Raw genomic sequence first — 21,415 nt, 5'->3', positions numbered from 1 at the left:
GGAGGCTGAGGCAAGAGAATCAATTGAACCCAGGAGGAGGAGGTGGCAGTGAGCCAAGATCACACTATTGTACTCCAGCCTGGGCAAAAGAGCGAAACTCTGTTTCAAAACCAAAACCAAAACAAACAACAAAACTTCCTTTCTTTAGCAGCTGCGGCACACATTAGCAAGTGGCAGAAAAGTGACCTCTTAATTTTGTTCAATAGATCCCATATTCAGTTTGGTCTAGTGCTTTTACCAGTCCTTACTATTTCTGCAAATTAAAAATGGATAAATAGAAGCAATAAAAATATGCTAGAGAAATTCTTGCAAATCCTTTTGTGGCTGATTTTCAATCCAGAATATATTTTCCTAAATTTTCACAAAGTATTTACCATAATAGGCCTGCTATTTATTTAATGACCGTTCCATGCCATCCTGACCTTTCCCAGGAAGGTCAAAGAGTAGCCTGTTATTTGAATGCCTAATTTAACTGGACAAAGGAAATTGCTTTCATAATTTCTACTTTGCCCTTCCTGATTGAACCAAATGTCAACTTTCCACGCAATGTTCCCCGACAAACATTCGTATTCCTAATACAACCAGATTAGATCAATCTGCATCTGTCTCCATTGTACCCTGGGATTGCATAAACTCTGGATACATATTTATTTTGTGGATTCATTTCCATGTTAATTAGAACGCAGTTTCCTGGAATTTCTTTTCTGAGTATGATAATCTTCTTACAGTCAGCATGATGGAAACAGCTGTGCGCTGTTTACTTTAAGGAGAATGGTGTTCCTTGCTCAGATTATCATTGGATATGCACTTTCTAGATCAAATATTGTATCTCCATTCTTTCCTATAGAATTATTAGAACATGTTAATTTATGGAGGACTTTCAAACTCAATTTTATTATGCAACTGTGTTTTGGGGAGAGCATACTACACAACAAAAAGTATTGAAAAGCCATAATATTTAATGAAATCCTTTTTCTTCTACTGCAATCTCTGCTTTCTAAGTAGATTTTTAAAGTCAACTTTATTTATTTATTTATTTATTTATTTATTTTTGAGACAGTGTCTCGCTCTGTCACCCAGGCTGGAGTGCAGTGGCGCGATCTCGGCTCACTGCAACCTCCGCCTCCTGGGTTCAAGCGATTCTCCTGCCTCAGCCTCCCAAGTAGCTGGGATTATAGGCGCGTGCCACCACGCCCTGCTATTTTTTGTATTTTTAGTAGAGACGGGGTTTCAGCATGTTGGCCAGGCTGGAAATCAACTATTTTTTTAATTACAAAAGTTATATATGTAAAGTGCAGAAAATCTGGAAGTTAGACAATCCCACTGTTGTTAACATTTTGATGCCTTTCTTTCAAACACATAATAGATTTTTGTAAGATATTTTTATGCTGAGCAGATAAATACAGTATCAGTCCGAACACTTTTTCACCAGCCATCCATCTAATCTCACTAAGGAGTTATTAGATGATAAAATAAAGCAGATTATTCAATCCAACATCAAACATGTTCTGAAGATTTACTATATGCTGTACACTTTCTCCTCTCTGGGTTGGGTGAGAAGAGCACAAAAATAAATAAGACACGTCTTGCTTTGTCAACATGATTAGCATCCAAGATAGAGTTGCTTTAGCCTCCACAGGTATATTGCCATTCCAAACAAAGTCAGGCTTAATAAATAAAACTAGAATAAATATTAGGTAGACAACTCAGTATCTACCACGTCACCTGAGTTTAGCCATGCATGTCTCTTTAGAGCAATCATTATATATAACAGACATTTCAGCTTCGCTCCCTGGAAACTCTTCTCTTCCCTCTCTAGGGTCAGACACATGCTTTCATCAGCACAGTTAAGGATCAGACGAGAGATGAATCAGGCTTTGTCAATTCCCATTCCCATTGTTGCTTACTATCTTATCAACAAAACCAAAACAAGTTTAAGGAAAAATGTTTCATCCGTGAACTTTAATTTCCTCTACTCCTTTTTGTCATAAAAATAAAATAAATTATTTTTCATATTGTACCTTCCTGTGTACGCTTAATCTTTGTTTTTTGCACAAAATTGCAGTATGATTTACTTTACTTTTGGGGTCCAGTCCCAGGCTGAGGTCCTGACCCTAGTGACATACTATAAATTCTTTAAAGCAGAGACACTCAGCTACTGGCTGTTGTCAGATGCTCTGAGGACCTGAGCATTTGTGGGAAGTTGTTTCTCCAGTTGATGAACACACTGTAATTCTTATTTGGGACAGAAAAACGTTGTAGGAAGATGTTATGATTATATAACAAATAGAAGCCTGGGCAACACAGGGAGACCACTTCTCTACAAAACACTTTTAAAAACTTAGCTGGGCACAGTGGCTCATGCCTGTAGTCCCAGCTACTCAGGAGGTTGAGGTGGGAGGATTACTTGAGCCTGGGAGGTTGAGGCTGCAGTGATCATGTCACTGTGTCACTGCACTCCAGTCTGAATGACAGAGCAAGAAGACCCTGTCCCCCACAACAAAACAAAACAAAACAAACAAACAAAAAAACCCAAAAAAACCTCAAATAGACCTAGAATGTATTTAAAAGAAAAAGTAGCACCGATTGGAACTCTGATGGTCAAAAACAAAAACAAAAACAAAAACAAACCCTCATCCGCCTAGGTATACACCCAAAAGAATGAAAACAGAGATTTTAATAGATACTTGAACATCAGTGTTCATAGCAGCATTACTCACCATAGGCAAAAGGTGGGAAACAACTTGACTGCTCACTGACAGATGAATGGATAAACACAATGTCATGTAAATATTCATCCTTAAAAAGGAATTAAATTCAGACACATGCTATAACATGGATGAACCTTGAAAACATCATGCTGAGTGAAATAAGCCAGGCAAGAAGGGACAAATATATGGTTCCACTTATATGAGGTACCTAGAATAGACAAGGTCATAGAGATAGAAAGTTTGATAGAGGTTACCGGGGACTGAGGGACAGGGTGAATGGAAAGTTACTGTATAATGAGTACAGAGTTTCTGTTTGGAATGATGGAAGAGTCCTGGAAATGGATAGTGGTAATAGTTGTATACATTTTGAATGTACTTAATGTCACTGAATTGTGCACTTAAAAGTGATTACAATGGTTTTATATCATGAATGTTCTCCATCTTAGTACCTATCAACTCTTCCTGCTTGCTGCAGGCTGTCCCTTTCTACCCCTAGGCAGGCATGCCTCTGCCTGAGTCAACAATATGCAGCCCGTTGGGTGGCCACATGCCCAGGACCCCTCCCAGCCTGAAGGAACTATACTCATATTGCCCTGGGTTGGCAGCCTGGGTTCTCTGCTGAGTTACCCCAAAGTGGTTTTAGGACAGCACAATTATTTATTAAGTAACTCTGGCACTGGCCTTAAGAAAAAACAGAACAATGAAAGCATTAAGCCTAACACTTTTCTCTTTTAATGAACGAGTCAATATTCATGTTATTATTCCTAGAAATAAGAACTCTGTCCGCCTGGGTAACGTAGTGAGACACCATCTCTACAAAAAAATTAAAAAGCTAGCCAGGCATGATGGCATGCACCTGTAGTCCCAGCCACTTAGGAGGCTAAGGCAGGAGGATTTCCTGAGCCTGGGAGGTTGAGGCTGCAGTGAGCCATGATCATGCCACTGCCCTCCAGCCTGGGTGATGCAGCAAGACTTTGTCTAAAAAAAAAAAAAAAAAAAAAAAAGGAAAAAAGAAAAGAAAAAGAACTCTGAAGACCTTGGGAAAGAATGGTACTTAGTAGTCAGATTTCTGTTTATAAGGAAAATATTTCCAAATGCTCTATGAGGTCTGGAAAGTTCTTTCATTATAAAGGAAATCCAAAGTTGCAACAGGAGATCATTTTTTGTTGGATGGTTTTAATAAAAAGATACAGTGCCCCACGTATAAAGAGCTGTAGCTAATGGCAGCCATAAGGTATGTAAGCACAAAAGGCACATATATTTATGCTGAAGGTTTTGATTTCAAAAATAAGGCCATGTTTTAAGTTATTAGAGAACACGATTCTTATACTATCAGGGTATTACAATGCTTTGGAGATGTCCGTTAATTTAGGGGCTTTTGGATTCCCAATTATGAAGTGCTTACTTCATAAATCCTGGGTCTATATTTGCCTTGAATATCCAGCAATATTCCACAAGTACTTGCTGCAACCCTATCCTCCCTACAAGCTCCCGCAGTACAAACATACAAAATTGATAAGCCTCAAGGTCCTCTCTTGCCACAATCAGATCATTAACCTGTGCTGCCAACCAGAGTTTCATGGTTCTTTATTTATTTATTCATTTATAATATCTAGGATTATAGTCTAAGAAGCAGCATTCTCCAAGGAAAAGGGTCACACACACACACACACACACACACACACACACACTCTCTCTCTCTCTCTCTCTCTCTCTCACTCTCTCTCTCTTAACTGGGTCAGCCCTCTGGGGTTAGACTTTAACTCAAGCCCTTTATCAAAACAAAGTTGCAGAAGGTCAATTTCACTTCCTCTCTCTGAGAGGTGTGAGATTCTTGCCACATCCCTAGTCCCTTCCATGTTCTGTAGGTAGAAAGAAGCAAAATAATCTCCAGTATATGCAAAGTTCAGAAATCAGGACTGCCAGAAGACAGACTGGCTATGATGGACTGTCATTTGATATTACTGGAAAAAAAAAAAAAAAAAAAAAAAACCTTGGGTCATTTACCAAAATCTCACTTTATATTCAGCTATTTTAGTATCACATTGACAAAGTACAGGGTTCGAAATATAAACAAATTTAGAAATGAGGAGGTAAAGCTAGGAGAAAACTAAAAGGCTAGAGGGTGGTTCATATAAAACCTAATTTAAAAATCTATGAGATTTTTAAATACCTGGGGAGTTTACTATCTATTCTCCTATATTAACACTTCTGGCCGGGCGTGGTGGCTCAAGCCTGTAATCCCAGCACTTTGGGAGGCCGAGACGGGCGGATCACGAGGTCAGGAGATGGAGACCATCCTGGCTAACACGGTGAAACCCCGTCTCTACTAAAAAATACAAAAAACTTGCTGGGCGAGGTGGCGGCGCCTGTAGTCCCAGCTACTGGGGAGGCTGAGGCAGGAGAATGGCGTAACCCCGGGAGGCGGGGCTTGCAGTGAGCTGAGATCCGGCCACTGCACTCCAGCCTGGGCGACAGAGCGAGACTCCGTCTCAAAAAAAAAAAAAAAACACTTCTGAACATTACACATATTTAGCTGTCAAATATTTATTGAGTTCTTCTAAAGTGCCAGCCAATGCTCTAGGTGCTGAATACAGTGAACACAGCAGAAAAAGTCCTCCCCTTAAGGAAGTTATAAAGCCGAGATGACAATGAACGAATAAACATACAAGGTGAATAACACATAAAACATATAATAAATGTTAAATAAGATAGACTATTAAATAATATGAACATATATTAATAAACTGTTTTATTGTTTATTATATATTAGTAAAATACATAAATATATTAAATGTTATATACAATAATGAAAATATACAATAATCAGGCAAGTGTTATGACAAAAATTAAGTAGGATAAAGGGCAGTGGTGTACCTAGTGCATTTGACACCCTGAGCAGATCAATTTTTAAATATCTGCCTCCTTTATATGACAAATTATTATATGAAAAAATATATTCAATAATCATGAAATGAAACATGCAGTAGACAGAGTCTAAGAGGGCCCCCATGATGCCCATTGATATGATTTGGGTCTGTGGCATGCCCAAATCTCATGTTGAATTGTAATCCTCAATGTTGGAGAAGGGGCCAGGTAGGAGGTGACTGGATCGTTGGGGTGGATTACCCCCTTGCTGTTCTCATGATAGTGAGTGAGTTCTTGCAAGATTTAATTGTTTAAAACAGTGTGGCACCTCTCACCTCTCTCTTCTTCCTGCTGCTGACATGTAAGACTTGCCAGTTTCCCCTTCACCTTCTGCCATGATTGAAAGTTTCCTGAGACTTTTTCAGCCATGGCCTGAGGCACTGTGAGCCAATTAAACCTCTTTTCTTTACAAATTTCCCAGTCTTAGGCAATCCTTTACAGAGTGTAAGAATAGACTAATACACCCACCTTAAGCTATTCATGTCTTGTGTAAATCCCCTCCCCTTGAGTGTGGGTGAGACTTGTTAATTGCTTCTAACCAGTAGAATAAGGCAAAGCTGATGGGATATGATTGTGCAACATAAAATTGTACCCCGTCTTGCCTGGAGATGCTCACTCTTGCTAGCTTTTCTGGGTAGTGGGAGGGAGAGGGTCTTGCTCTGTTGTTCAGGCTGAGTGCAGTGGCATGATCACAGCTCACTGTAGTCTTGACCCCTTGGGCCCAAGAAGTTCTTCCACCTCAGCCTCCCAAGTAGCTGGGACCACAGGTGTGTGCCCCTGGCTATCTTTTTCTATTTTTTGTAGAGTCTCAGTATGTTACCTAGGCTGGTATCAAACTCCTGGGCTCAAGTGATACTCTCACTTTGTTCCCCCAAAGTTTTGGAATTACAGGCATGAGCCACCACGTGTGGTCTCTTGCTTACTTTAAGAAAACAAAGGTCATGTTGAGAAGGCCTCATGGCAAGGAGCAGAGGGCAGCCTAAGACCAATATCCAGCAAGAGACAGAGGCCTTCAGTCCAATATCTGGTGAGTTACTGAATCTTTTCAACTACCTGAGCTTGGAAGTGGATCCTTGCTCAGTCTAACCTCGGCTGACACCTTGATTGCATCCTTGTGAGACCCTGAAGTAGAGGATCCAGTTAAGCCATGCCCTGCTTCCTGACCCACTAAAACTGTGATTTTGTTTATCTTTTCCAAAAACCAACTTTTTATTCCTTAGATATTCTGTATTTTTTAGTCTCAAGTTCATTTATTTCTGCTCTGATCTTTTTTACTTTCCTTCTATGTATTTTGGGTTTGTTTTGTTTTTGCTTTCCTAATTCCTTTATGTTTATTTGAAGTATTTCTACTTTTTTGAACAAAAATTATTTATATTTTATTTTATATTTCTTTCTGCTTTTTGATATAGGCATTTATTGCTATAAATTTCCCTCTTACTACTGCTTTTGCTGTATCCCATAGATTTTGGTATATTGTATTTCCATTTTTATTCTTTTCAAGAAATTTTAAAATTTTCTTCTTAATTTCTTCATTGACCCATTGGTTGTTCAGGAGCATGTTGTTTAATTTCCATGTGTTTGGGAAGATTCAGAGGTTCCTCTTGTTATTGATCTCTAGGTTTATTCCATTTTGGTCAGAAAAAAAATTTGACATATGATATAATTTTTACTTTTTTGAATGTATTCAGACTTGTTTTGTGGCCTAAGATATAATCTGCCAGGCCTCTGAGCCCAAGCCAAGCCATCGCATCCCCTGTGACTTGCACGTATATGCCCAGATGGCCTGAAGTAACTGAAGAATCACAGAAGAAGTGCAAATGCCCTGCCTCACCTTAACCGATGATGACATTCCACCACAAAAGAAGTGAAAATGGCCGTTCCTTGCCTTAAGCTATGACATTATCTTGTGAAGTTCCTTTTCCTGGCTCATCCTGGTTCAAAAGCCTCCCCCACTGAGCACCGTGTAACCCCCATTCCTGCCCACCAGAGAACAACCCCCCTTTGACTGGAATTTTCCTTTACCTACCCAAATCCTGTAAAACAGCCCCACACTTATCTCCCTTCGCTGACTCTCTTTTTGGACTCAGCCCGCCTGCACCCAGGTGATTAAAAAGCTTTATTGCTCACACAAAGCCTGTTTGGTGGTCTCTCCACACGGACGCGCATGACATAATCTATTCAGGAGAATGTTCCATATACTAATGAAAAGAATATGTATTCTGCAGCATTTGAGTGAAGTGTTCTGTAATTGTCATACCTATTTGGTCAACTGTGTAGTTTAACTCCAACGTTTCTTTATTAATTTTCTGTCAGGATAATCTGTCGGTTTCCTGAGAGTACAGTGTTAAAGTCCCTTGCTATTAGTGTATTGCAGTCCATCTTTTCCTTTAGATCTATTAATGTTTGCTTTATATACTTAGGGGCCCTAGTGTTGAGTGCATAGATATTTATAAGTGTCCTTCTTGCTGAATTCACTCCTTTATTATTATTTGGTGACCTTCTTTGTCTCTTTTTGCAGTCTTTGATTTGTAGTCTATTTTATCTAAGTACAGCTGCTCTTGCTTTGTTTTGGCTTCCAGTTGTATGAAATATCTTTTCACCCCTTCACTTTCAGTCTGTATGTTTTTGTTTTTGTTTTGAGATGGAGTCTTGCACTGTTTGTTGTCCAGGCTGGAGTACAGTGGCATGATCTTGACTCACTGCAACCTCCGCCCCCCAGGTTCAAGTGATTCTCCTGCCGCAGCCTCCCTAGTAGCTGGGATTACAGGCACCTGCCACCACACCTGGCTAATTTTGTAGTTTTTTTTTAGTAGAGACAGGGCTTCACCACGTTGGCCATGCTGGTCTCAAACTCCTGACCTTAAGGGATCTACCCACCTCGGCCTCCCAAAGTGCGGGGATTACAGGTGTGAGCCGTCATGCCCAGCCAGTCTGTATGTCTTTTTAGGTGGAAAGGGTTTCCTGTAGGCATTATATAGTTGAGTCTTGTTTCTTTATTCGTTCATCCACTCTATGCCTTTTAATAGGAGAATTTAGTCCATTTACATTCCATGTTATTGATAAGTAAGGACTAGCTGCTGCCATTTTGTGGTTTTCTGATTATTTTGTAATTCCTCTCTTCCTTCTTCCTTTTTTACTGTCTCTCTTTGTGGTTAAGTGACTTTCTCTGGTAGCAAGTTTTAATTTGTTGCTTTTACCTTTAGTGAATGTATTATAGGTTTTTGCATTGGGGTTACCATGAGGCTTATGAAAGACATTTTATCTTTCATGGTACCCTCATGGGGTTACCATGAGGCTTATGAAAGACATTTTAACAACTTATCTTAGATCACAAAGAAAAGAATGGAAACACACAAAGAAAAAGCAAAAAAAAAAAAACAACAAAAAAACAAATCTACAACTTCCTTACTCCCACATTTTGACTTTTGTCTTAATTTGCCTGTGTTTATATTGCCTATATTTTAACAGGTTAATGTAGCTATTATTGTTTTGATAGATGCATCTTTTGGACTTACTAGAGTTATGAGTGGACTGCACTCCACAATTTCAGCATAAGAGTATTCTTAATTAATTTTACCAGTGGGTTTTATGCCTTCAAATATTTTCTTTCCTCTTTTTTTCTTTCTTCTTTTTTTCTTTCTTTTATTTTTCTTTCTTTTTTTCCTTTTCTTTTTTTTCTTTTTGTCACACATTTTGCTTTCAGATTGATTGAAGAACTCCCTTTAGCATTTCTTGTAAGACAGGTCTAGTGGTGGTGAATTATCTTCCCTTTTGCTTATCTGGGAACGACTATCTCTCCTTCACAGGTGAAGAATACCTTTGCTGGACACTGTTCTTGAACGGTAGCTTTTTTCTTTCAGTACTTCTTTGAAAATGTCATCCTATTCCCTCCTGGCCTGTATGGTTTCCATTGAGAAGTTTATTGCCAGATGAATTGGAAATCCATTATATGTTATTTGTTTCTTTTCTCTTGCTGCCTTTAAGATCCTCTTTGTCCTTCACCTTTGAGAGTTTGATTATTATATACCTTGGAGCAGTCTTATTTGGGTCAAATCTGTTTTGTGTTCTCTGACCTTCCAGTACCTGGATAGTTATGTTTTTTCTCAAGTTTTGGAAAGTTTTATGTTATTTCTTTGATTAAACTTTCTACCCTTTCCCCTTGCTCGACTTTCTCTTTAACACCAATAATTTTTAGATGTGGCCTTTTGAGTTAATTTTATAGGCAATCATCATTCCTTTTCATTTTTTTTCTTTTTTTCTCCTCTTACTATATATTTTCAGATAGCCTATCTTCTCTGCCACTGAGAACCTCTAACAAATTTTTCAGTTCAGCAAATATTTTCCTAAGTTCCAAAATTTTTGTTTTTCTAAGTTACTTAGATTTCTTTGTTAAATTTCTCTGATAAATTTCTGAATTTGTTTTCTGTGTTATCTTGGCGATCACTGAGTTTCCTTAAAACTGCAGTTTAGGGTCAGTCACTGGTTTCTCGTTTTGTCCATTTGGGGAGACCTTGGTTTCCTGTGTGCTATTGTTTCTTGTGGATGTATGTCTATGTCTTTGCATTGAAGGATTATTTATTCCAGTCTTCTCTGTCTGGCTTGTTTTGGATTTTATTGGCTACATTTGCTTAGAGGTTTTTTATTGCTGTGGACTGTCTTCTTTTCAGCTCTAGGTGGCATCTTTAGGCCAAGTTCACCTCAGCTCTAGTAAATGATCAGAGCATGCCCTTTCTGAGTGGGGGAGGTCCCTAAGGTCCTGGCAGTGTAGGAAGGTTGCCTAGAGGTTCGTCCCTGTCAGGCCTCTGAGCCCAAGCTAAGCCAGATCCCCTGTGACCTGCACTATACATCCAGATGGCCTAAGGTAACTGAAGATTCACAAAAGAAGTGAAAATGGCCTGTTCCTGCCTTAACTGATGACATTACCTTGTGAAATTCCTTCACCTGGCTCAAAAGTTCCCCCACTGAGCACCTTGTGATCCCCACCCCTGCCAGCCAGAGAACAACCCCCCTTTGACTGTAATTTTCCTTTACCTACCCAAATCCTGTAAAACAGCCCCACCCCTATCTCCCTTGCTGACTGTTTTCAGACTCAGCCCACCTGCAGCCAGGTGAAATAAACAGCCTTGTTGCTCACACAAAGCCTGTTTGGTGGTCTCTTCACACAGACATGAGTGAAATTTGGTGCCGTGACTCGGATCGGGGGACCACCCTTGGGAGATCAATCCCCTATCCTCCTGCTCTTTGCTCCTTGAGAAAGATCCACCTACTACCTCGGGTCCTCAGACGAACCAACCCAAGGAACATCTCACCAATTTTAAATCCGGTAAGTGGCCTCTTTTCTCTTCTCCAACTTCACTCACTATCCCTCAACCTCTTTCTCCTTTCAATCTTGGTGCCACACTTCAATCTCTCCCTTCTCTTAATTTCAGTTCCTTTCCTTTCCTGGTAGAGACAAATGAAGTGCATTTTATCTGTGGACCCAAAACTCCGGCACCAGTCACGGAGTCAGGAAGACAGTCTTCCCTTGGTGTTTAATCATGCGGGGACGCCTGCCTGATTATTCACCCACATTTCACTGGTATCTGATCACCTCGGGGACACCTGCCTTGGTCATTCACCCACATTCCCTTGGTGGCAAGTAAATTGTGGGGACACCTGCTTTAGCTGCTCACATTGCAGCCCAGGGCTGCTTACCCCACCCCTTTTCCACTTTCCTGGGGGGGCAAGCACTCGCCCCCCCTTCTCTCCGTGTCCCTACCCCTTTTCCACTTTCCTGGGGGGCAAGCACCCCCTACCCCTTCTCTCCGTGTCTCTACCTTCTCTTATCTCTGGACTTGCCTCCTTCACTATAGGCAACCTTCCACCCTCCATTCCTCCTTCTTCTCCCTTAGCCTGTGTTCTCAAGAACTTAAAACCTCTTCAACTCACACCTGATCTAAAACCTAAAAGCCTTATTTTCTTCTGCAATGCTGCCTGACCCCAATACAAACTCGACAGTGGTTCCAAATAGCCAGAAAATGGCACTTTTGATTTTTCCATCCTACAGAATCTAAATAATTCTTGTCGTAAAATGGGCAAACGGTCTGAGGTGCCTGATGTCCAGGCACTTTTTTACATATCAGTCCCTCCCTAGTCTCTGTTCCTAACGCAACTCATCCCAAATCTTGCTGCTTTCCTGTCCCCTCAGTCCCAACCCCAAGTGTCACTGAGTCTTTCCGGCCTTCCTTTTCTACGGACCCATGTGACCTCTCCCCTCCTCCCCAGGCTGCTCCTCACCAGGCCAAGCCAGGTCCCAATTCTTCCTCAACCTCCCCGACCCTATAATCCTTTTATCACCTCCCGTCCTCACACGCAGTCTGGCTTACAGTTTCATTCCAGGACTAGCCCTCCCCTACCTGCCCAGTAATTTCCTCTTAAAAAGGTGGCTGGAGCTAAAGGCATAGTCAAAGTTAATGCTCCTTTTTCTTTATCCCAAATCAGAGAGCGTTTAGGCTCATTTTCATCAAATATGAAAACCCAGCCCAGTTTACGGCTCGTTTGGCAGCAACCCTGAGACGCTTTACAGCCCTAGACCCTAAAAGGTAAAAGGCCGTCTTATTCTCAATATACATTTTATTACCCAATCTGCTCCCAACATTAAATAAAATTCCAAAAATTAAATTCCAGCCCTTAAACTCCACAACAGGACTTAATTAACCTCGCCTTCAAGGTGTACAATAATAGAATAGAGGCAGCCAAGTAGCAACATATTTCTGAGTTGCAATTCCTTGCCTTCATTGTGAGAGAAACCTTAGCCACATCTCCAGCACACAAGAACTCCCAAACGCCTGAACTGCAGCGGCCAGGCATTCCTCCAGAACTGCCTGCCCCAGGAGTTTGCTTCAAGTGCCGGAAATCTGGCCACTGGGCCAAGGAATGTTCGCAGCCTGGGATTCCTCCTAAGCCGTGTCCCATCTGTACGGGACCCCACTGGAAACTGGACAGTCCAGCTCACCTGGCAGCCACTCCCAGAGCCCCTAGAACTCTGACCCAAGGCTCTCTGACTGACTCCTTCCCAGATCTTCTCGATTTAGTGGCTGAAGACTGACGCTGCTCAATCACCTCGGAAGCTTTCTAGACCATCACAGATTCTTTGGGTAACTCTTACAGTGGAGGGTAAGTTTGTCCCCTTCTTAATCAATACGGAGGCTACCCACTCCACATTACCTTCTTTTCAAGGGCTTGTTTCCCTTGCCTCCATAACTATTGTGGGTATTGATGGCCAGGCTTCTAAACCTCTTAAAACTCCCCAACTCTGGTGTCAACTTGAACAACATTCTTTTATGCACTCCTTTTTAGTTATCCCCACCTGCCCAGCTCTCTTCTTAGGTTGAGACACTGTAACTAAATTATCTGCTTCCCTGACTATTCCTAGGCTACAACCACACCTCATTGCCACCTTTTCCCCCAGTTCAAAGCCTCCTTCACATCCTCTCCTTGTATCTCCCCACCTTAAACCATAAGTATAGGACGCCTCTACTCCCTCCTTGGCGACTGATCATGCACCCCTTACCATCTCATTAAAACCCAATCACCCTTACCCCAATCAATGCCAATATCCCATCCCACAGCACACTTTAAAAGGATTAAAACCTGTTATCACTCGCCTGTTACAGCATGGCCTTTTAAAGCCTATAAAGTCTCCCTACAATTCCTCCATTTTACCTGTCCAAAAACCAGACAAGTCTTACAGGTTAGTTCAGGATCGTTTTGCCTATCCACCTTGTGGTGCCAAACCCATATACTCTCCTATCCTCAGTACCTTCCTCCACAACCCATTATTCTGTTCTGGATCTCAAACATGCTTTCTTTACTACTCCTTTGCACCCTTTATCCCAGACTCTCTTCACTTTCACTTGGACTGAACCTGACACCCATCAGGCTCAGCAAATTACCTGAGCTGTACTGCCACAAGGCTTCACAGACAGCCCCCATTACTGCAGTCAAGCCAGAGTTCTTACACAAGAGCTGGGACCGCACCCTATAGCCTTTTTATCCAAACAACTTGACCTTACTCTTTTAGCCTAGCCCTCATGTCTGCATGTGGCAACTGTTGCTGCCTTAATACTTTTAGAGGCTCTCAAAATCACAAACTATGCTCAACTCACTCTCTACAGTTCTCATAACTTCCAAAATCTATTTTCTTCCTCACACCTGATGCACGTACTTTCTGCCCCCCTCTACTACCTCTCAGCAAGCCGCTCATTGCCTTAACTCGGGCCCTCACTCTTGCAAAAAGACTACACATCAATATTTATACTGACTCTAAATATGCCTTCCATATCCTGCACCACCATGCTGTTATATGGGCAGAAAGAGATTTCCTCACTATGCAAGGGTCCTCCATCATTAATGCCTCTTTAAAAAAAAACTCTTCTCATAACTGCTTTACTTCCAAAGGAAGCTGGAGTTATTCACTGCAAGGGCCATCAAAAAGCATCAGATCCCATTGCTCAGGACAACGCTTATGCTGATAAGGCAGCTAAAAAAGCAGCCATCAAAAGGCATCAGATCACATCGCTCAGGACAATGCTTATGCTGATAAGGTAGCTAAAAAAGCAGCTAGCGTTCCAACTTCTATCCCTCACGGCAGTTTTTCTCCTTCTCATCTGGCCATTCCCACCTACTCCTGTACTGAAACTTCCACCTATCAATCTCTTCCCACACAAAGCAAATGGTTCTTGGACCAAGGAAAATATCTCCTTCCAGCCCCACAGGCCCGTTCTATTCTGTCATCATTTCATAACCTCTTCCAGCGGCTAGGTTACAAGACGCTAGCCCACCTCTTAGAACCTCTCATTTCCTTTCCATCGTGGAAATCTATCTTTAGGAAATCACTTCTCAGCGTTCCATCTGCTATTCTACTACTACTCAGGGATTGTTCAGGCCTTCACCCGCTTCCCTACACATCAAGCTTAGGGATTTGCCCCCCCCCAGGACTGGCAAATTGACTTTACTCACATGCCTCGAGTCAGGAAACTAAAATACCTCTTGGTCTGGGTAGACACTTTCACTGGATGGGTAGAGGCCTTTCCCACAGGGTCTGAGAAGGCCACCGAGGTCATTTCTTCCCTTCTGTCAGACATAATTCCTCGGTTTGGCCTTCCCACCTCTATACAGTCCGATAATGGACTGGCCTTTGTTAGTCAAATCACCCAGACTCTTGGTATTCAATGGAAACTTCATATTCCTTAGGGTCCTCAATCTTCAGGCAAGGTAGAACTGACTAATGGTCTTTTAAAAACACACCTCACCAAGCTCAGCCACCAAGTTAAAAAGGACTGGACAATACTTTTACCACTTGCCCTTCTCAGAATTTGGGCCTGTCCTTGGAATGCTACAAGATACAGCCCATTTGAGCTCCTGTACAGATACTCCTTTTTATTAGGCCCCAGTCTCATTCCAGACTCCAGACCAACTTGGACTGTACTCCAAAAAACTTATCATCCCTACTATCTTCTGTCTAGTCATACTCCTATTCACCATTCTCAACTACTCTTAAATGCCCTGCTCTTGTTTACACTGCCAGTTTACACTGTTTCTCCAAGCCATCACGGCTGATATCTCCTGGTGCTATCACAAACCGCCACTCTAAACTCCCTCTTAAAGTAAATAAATAATCTTTGCTGGCAGGGCTATGCTGAACCTCCTTGGGCACTCTCTAATTATATGTCCTAGGTCCTCCCAATTCTTAGTCCTTTAGTACCTGTTTTTCTCCTCTTACTCCGTTTAGTTTTTCAATTCATACAAAACCACATCCAGGCCATCACCAATAATTCTACACAACAAATGTTTCTTCTAACAACCCCACAATATCACCCCTTACCACAAAATCTTCCTTCAGCTTAGTCTCTCCCACTCTAGGTTCCCACACTACTCCTAATCCCGCTCGAAGCAGCCCTGAGAAACATCGCCCATTCTCTCTCCATACCATCTCCCACAAATTTTCACCACCCTAACGCTTCAACACTATTTTGTTTTATTTTTCTTATTAATATAAGAAGACAGGAATGTCAGGCCTCTGAGCCCAAGCTAAGCCATCATATCCCCTGTGACCTGCACTATACATCCAGATGGCCTGAAGTAACTGAAGAATCACAAAAGAAGTGAAAATGGCCTCTTCCTGCCTTAACTGATGACATTACCTTGTGAAATTCCTTCTCCTGGCTCATCCTGGCTCAAAAGCTCCCCCACTGAGCAACCTGTGACCCCCATGCCTGCCAGCCAGAGAAGAACCCCCTTTGACTGTAATTTTCCACTACCTACCCAAATCTTATAAAATGGCCCCGCCCCCATCTCCCTTCGCTGACTCGTTTTTCGGACTCAGCCCGCCTGCACCCAGGTGAAATAAACAACTTTGTTGCTCACACAAAGCCTGTTTGGTGGTCTCTTCACACGGACGCGAGTGAAAGTCCCCACAAGACCTGTGGAACAAACCTTCTGCAGTGTGGTGCTGCTGAACAGCCACTCTGGTTTGGTGTCGTCTTTGGCTGATTTACAAAGCAGTTCCTAGGGCAGGGGATGGTAGTCTTCCCTCCCTGCCGCGTCTGACTGTTCTCCGGGATATTTCTCCTTTCAGGCACCCACAGTGCTTCCTGTGGCTTTAAGGTAGGGATGGGTCTCCTGCCATGGAACCCAGGATGATAGAGAAGTTGGTTATCCACCTCAGCCTCACTTTTTCCAGTGTAGAAACTGTGAGTTGGGGGAAATTTTTTCTTGTGCTTGATGCCAGTCAGAATGAGGGGAGAAACGTCACAAATGTGGAAGTCCAATTCTCTTACCATCTGCTTAGAGTTTTTCACTTCTTTGTGACCCTGGGAACTCATTTTCATATATGAGTTCTGGAATATTTCTGGTGATAATCTTGACACTGTACATTTGTTTTTGGTTTATTGTGGAGGGAGTGAAGCCAGCATGCTTCTATGCTGGCATTTTGGAACTGGAAGTCCTCCTGACCCACAGAAACAGATAATAAATGTGTGTTCCTTCAGGCTAGTAAGTTTGTAGCACTATTATTACATAGATAAGTAATAATATGGGAGTGCTGGGAAGGGAAGAGGGTGGTCCCTGGCTGGGATCTACCCCCAAGAACCTAGGTGAGGATGGCACTCCTGCCCTGGTGTTCAAATGTTGCATTTCCCATGACTACCCTGGCCTGCACACCGCATCCTGTGCCTATAAAAACCTCCGAGACTTAGCAGGGAGACACAGAAGCGGCTGGACTTCCATAGGAGCACATGGGAGGAGGCACACACAGGTGGCTGGATGTCAAGAGGAATGCACCAGCACGGGCAAGCCGGCAGGCCCCCCAGTCTGCAGAACAAGGCAGAGTTTGGCTGGGGCAGTTGGAGGAGAGCCTGGGCGATGAGCTGCCCGACTCCAGGGGAAAACCATCTCCCTTCTGGAACCCCCACTTGCTGAGAGCTACTTCCACTCAGTAGCACCTTGCACTCATTCTCCAAGCCCACGTGTGATCCAATTCTTCTGATGCACCAAGGCAACAAACCCCGGGATACAGAAGCCCCTCTGTCAGGCCGGACGCCGTGGCTCATGCGTAAAATCCCAGCACTCTGGGAGGCCAACGCCGGCGGATCACCTGAGGTCGGGAGTTCGAGACCAGCCTGACCAATGTGGAGAAACCCTGTCTCTACTTAAAATAAAAAATTAGGTGGGCATGGTGGCGCATGCCTGTAATCCCAAGTACACAAGAGGCTTAGGCAGGGGAATTGCTTGAACCCAGGAGGCGGAGGTTGCCGTGAGCCGAGGTCACCTGAGGTCAGGAGTTTGAGACCAGCCTGGCCAACATGGTGAAATCCTGTCTCTGCTAAAAATACAAAAAAAATTAGCCAGGCCTGGTGGCATGCACCTGTAATCTTAGCTACTCAGGAGGCTGACGCAGGAGAATGGCTTGAACCCGGGAGGCAGAGGTTGCAGTGAGCCGAGATCGCACCACTGCACTCCAGCCTGGGCAACAAGAGCAAAACTCCGTGTCAAAAAATAATAAATAAATACATCAAAAAGGGAAAAAATGATTAAATTTTTAAAACTTTTTTTTGAAAAAGAGAAAAGCATATCTATATATTGGTCTGTCACAAGCATGAATAATACTGTAGTTTCTGGGGTTTTTTTTATACTTTAAGTTCTAGGGTACATGTGCACAATGTGCAGGTTTGTTACATATGTACACATGTGCCATGTTGGTGTGCTGCACCCATTAACTCGTCATTTACATTAGGAATATCTCCTAATGTTATCCCTCCCCCCCCTCCCCACAATAGGCCTTGGTGTGTGATGTTCCCCTTCCTGTATCCAAGTGATCTCATTGTTCGATTCCCACCTATGAGTGAGACCGTGCAGTGTTTGGTTTTCTGTTCTTGCGATAGTTTGCTGAGAATGATGGTTTCCAGCTGCATCCATGTCCCTACAAAGGATATGAACTCATCCTTTTTTATGGCTGCATACTATTGCATGGTGTGTATTTGCCACATTTTCTTAACCCAGTCTGTCACTGATGGACATTTGGGTTGATTCCAAGTCTTTGCTATTGTGAATAGTGCTGCAATAAACATACATGTGCTTGTGTCTTTATAGCAGCATGATTTATAATCCTTTGGGTATATACCCAGTAATGGGATGGCTGGGTCAAATGGTATTTCTAGTTCTAGATTCTTGAGGGATCACCACGCTGTTTTCCACAATGGTTGAACTAGTTTACAATCCCACCAACAGTGTAAAAGTGTTCCTATTTCTCCACATCCTCTCTAGCACCTGTTGTTTCCTGACTTTTTAATGATCGCCATTCTGACTGGTGTGAGATGGTATCTCATTGTGGTCTTGATTTGCATTTCTCTGATGGCGAGTGATGATGAGCATTTTTTCATGTGTCTGTTGGCTGTATGAATGTCTTCTTTTGAGAAGTGTCTGTTCATATCCTTTGCCCACTTTCTGATGTGGTTGTTCGTTTTTTTCTTGTAAATTTGTTTGAGTTCTTTGTAGGTTCTGGATATTAGCCCTTTGTCAGATGAGTAGACTACAAAAATTTTCTCCCATTCTGTAGGTTGCCTGTTCACTCTGATGGTAGTTTCTTTCGCTGTGCAGCAGCTCTTTAGTTTAATTAGATCCCATTTGTCAATTTTGGCTTTTGTTGCCGTTGCTTTTGGTGTTTTAGACATGAAGTCCTTGCCCGTGCCTATGTCCTGAATGGTATTACCTAGGTTTTCTTCTAGGGTTTTTATGGTTTTAGGTCTAACATTTAAGTCTCTAATCCATCTTGAATTAATTTTCATATAAGGAGTAAGGAAAGGATCCAGTTTCAGCTTTTCACTTATGGCTAGCCAATTTTCCCAGCACCATTTATTAAATAGGGAATCCTTTCCCCATTTCTTGTTTTTCTCAGGTGTGCCAAAGATCAGATGGCTGTGTAGTTTCTGTTTTTAACCCTTCTTCAAATTTGTCATTGCCTTTATCAATGGCTTGTTCCTTCTTGCGTGTTCATGTTAAATTCAGAGCATAGCAAGATTTGTCAATTTATATTTGCCCGCAGTTGATCCTTATATAGGGATATGTCACACCATGGGACTTGAGCCTGCCAACTGTACCCAAAACTTGAATGACTTTCAACTATAACAAATTTACTTTTGAAACAATCATGTATAGTCATGTCTGCTTATGTCAGGGCCAGCTGTAGAGCTTAAAGTTCCCTGAATTAACTTCCAAGTAGAATGCCATCATTTTTCTTAAGGGTTAAGCAATAAAATGTGCTAATTAGAAATGTTCATATACATGTTTAAAGCTCAAACATGACTGTGGCAACTGTTTAGAACTTAGACCAATAGAAAATTTGTTTTTGTTTTTTTCCTTGGGGAAGAGTATTCCATCACTGATGTTGTTCAGAATTCCTGCTGCATAGTGATAATAAAAGGCAGCCTGAATATTAGTCTGAATGTTTTATTATTGTTGGTCTGTACCTGGGGCACATTCCACGAACCCTTGGTGCACTGTGGTGAAAGAGACAGAGAGTAATGAGGGGTGCTATGCATGCAGGGTGCCCAGACACGGTGTCTCTGATGAGGTAATGTTTGAACAGAGACCTGAAGGGACAGAGGGAAGGAACCATGAATGTACCTGGAGAGAATGATTCCAGCAAGCACAAAGGTTCTGCCTCCAGAATGTGGGTGGTGTGTTTGAGGAACAGCAAGAATCCCTGTGACTGGAGTAGGACTGAGAAGGATATAGGAGGAGGTTAGAGAAGTAACAAGTTAGGTCAGGCATGGTGGCTCATGCCTGTAATTCCAGCATGTTGGGAGGCCATGGCAGGAGAACCACTTGAGGCCAGGAGTTTGAGACCAGCTTGGGCAATGAAGCAAGACCTTGTCTTTACAAAAAGAGAAAAAGATAATGTTAGCCGGGTATAGTGGCGTGTGCCTGTAGATGGAGTGGGAAGACATGAATGTCTGAGCCATGTGGCACCTGTTCCCATCACATTTCTTCACGCTGGGTGATGCAGGCTCTGGCCTGGTGAAGTTACATTGGATGTCTAGTTGGAAAACCTTGTTTAAGCCAAGTATTTCCTACTTAATAGACTTCATTCTCCAACATGGAAAATGAGGATAATATAACTTATCTCACGGGGCTATCATGCTTATTAAATGAGATAATGTTTATGGGAGTGCTTTGTAATCTGTGAAGCATCCTGTTAAGGCGTACTCTTTTTTTTTTTTTTTTTTGGCTGTAAGTTTATTCAATGCAAAAGAATCCTCTTCAATTTTACTGAGGTGGCTGACCACGTCCACGACCAAATCCGTCTCTAAACTGGAATTCGGTTGCTGACCCAGCCCCAGCCTCGGCCTTCTTGTCGGCACCAGGTGGCACAGCACTCCGTTTGTAGGTATGTCTGTCGGCTTCCCCTCTTGTGAGTCTGGCAGGTTGCTCACCCTCCAGACCTTTAGGGCAAGGCCTGTCAGCCTCTGGATGGCTACAGCGTAGGGTGGCAGGCACAATCTCCAGGGGCAGATGAAGGTAATCACGGAGATACTGGACACCCTCATTGGTAAGGTACCAGTAGAAATGTCTCCAGGCAAACTGTTCCTTCACGTAGCTTCGGGAGTTGAGCGACTGCATGGCCTTCATGACATGAAGATTGGGCACATTCTTGTCTGCCAGCTCTGGGTGCTTAGGCATGTGGACATCCTTCTTGGCCACCATGACTCCTCCCTTAAAAAGGAGTTCATAAATGGCAATCCGGTTCTTCTTAGGCATCAACATCTGGCAGGTCTCCGCCATGCACTGGCTTCATCCTCCCCCTCTCCCTCAGACAAGCTTCACCTACCAGCGGCCCCCTACCCCATAAAATTAGCCTCCAACCCCTGTCGCTACTCAGAAATAGGTGTGTGGGGAGTGGGAGAGAGCTCCCCTGCCAGTATCCTGGGGAGCAGCAGCCGCTAAGGCGGCAGGATGGCCCGGATGGGAGCCGATGGAACTCGAACTCCCGTTAAGGCGTACTCTTATTATTGTTGCTATTGTAGGTGAGGAAAAACAGTCTTCTACCCTCTTAGATCTGTGGCTGGCCTAAGAACGAAACTGACATAAGACAGATTAACAGGAGAAAAGCATACGGGCTTCATATGTTCACATTTACACAGGAGTCTTTAAAAAGAAAATAACAGCCCAAAGAAGCTGTTAGGCCCAAAAGCTTATATACCTTTTCACACAAAGAATGACAAATTGTGGGGATATGA

The 21,415-nt window shown here is 42.7% G+C and overlaps 1 protein-coding gene and 1 pseudogene across 4 annotated transcripts in view; one reads left to right on the top strand and one right to left on the bottom strand.

Annotated features, from left to right (window-relative positions):
* Positions 1-16,051, top strand: part of LOC144332697 (embryonic stem cell-related gene protein-like) — a 65,855-nt gene extending 49,804 nt beyond the window's left edge. Inside the window, exons 1-5 of one of the 4 annotated variants that reach the window (XR_013400673.1) lie at positions 5,230-6,666; positions 10,805-10,962; positions 12,120-12,220; positions 12,698-12,794; positions 15,683-16,051. Coding sequence is in view for 2 of the 4 variants with exons in the window: in XM_077953192.1 (XP_077809318.1) it covers positions 6,597-6,666; positions 10,805-10,962; positions 12,120-12,220; positions 12,698-12,719 (351 nt within the window). In the remaining 2 variants the exon portion in view is untranslated. Of the gene's footprint in view, positions 1-5,229; positions 6,667-10,804; positions 10,963-12,119; positions 12,221-12,697 lie in introns of those variants that run through there. The other 3 variants (XR_013400672.1, XM_077953192.1, XM_077953193.1) reach the window with 3 other exon arrangements.
* A 4,335-nt stretch (positions 16,052-20,386) lies between these two features.
* Positions 20,387-21,042, bottom strand: LOC705621 (small ribosomal subunit protein eS10 pseudogene; annotated as a pseudogene).
* Between the last annotated feature and the right edge of the window lie 373 nt (positions 21,043-21,415).

The sequence above is a fragment of the Macaca mulatta genome, chromosome 11, assembly GCF_049350105.2.
Source record: "Macaca mulatta isolate MMU2019108-1 chromosome 11, T2T-MMU8v2.0, whole genome shotgun sequence".
In the NCBI taxonomy this organism is placed as follows: Eukaryota; Metazoa; Chordata; class Mammalia; order Primates; family Cercopithecidae; genus Macaca; species Macaca mulatta.
The sequence above is the reverse complement of the archived record's forward strand: the minus strand, read 5'-3'. Positions and strand labels throughout refer to the sequence as shown.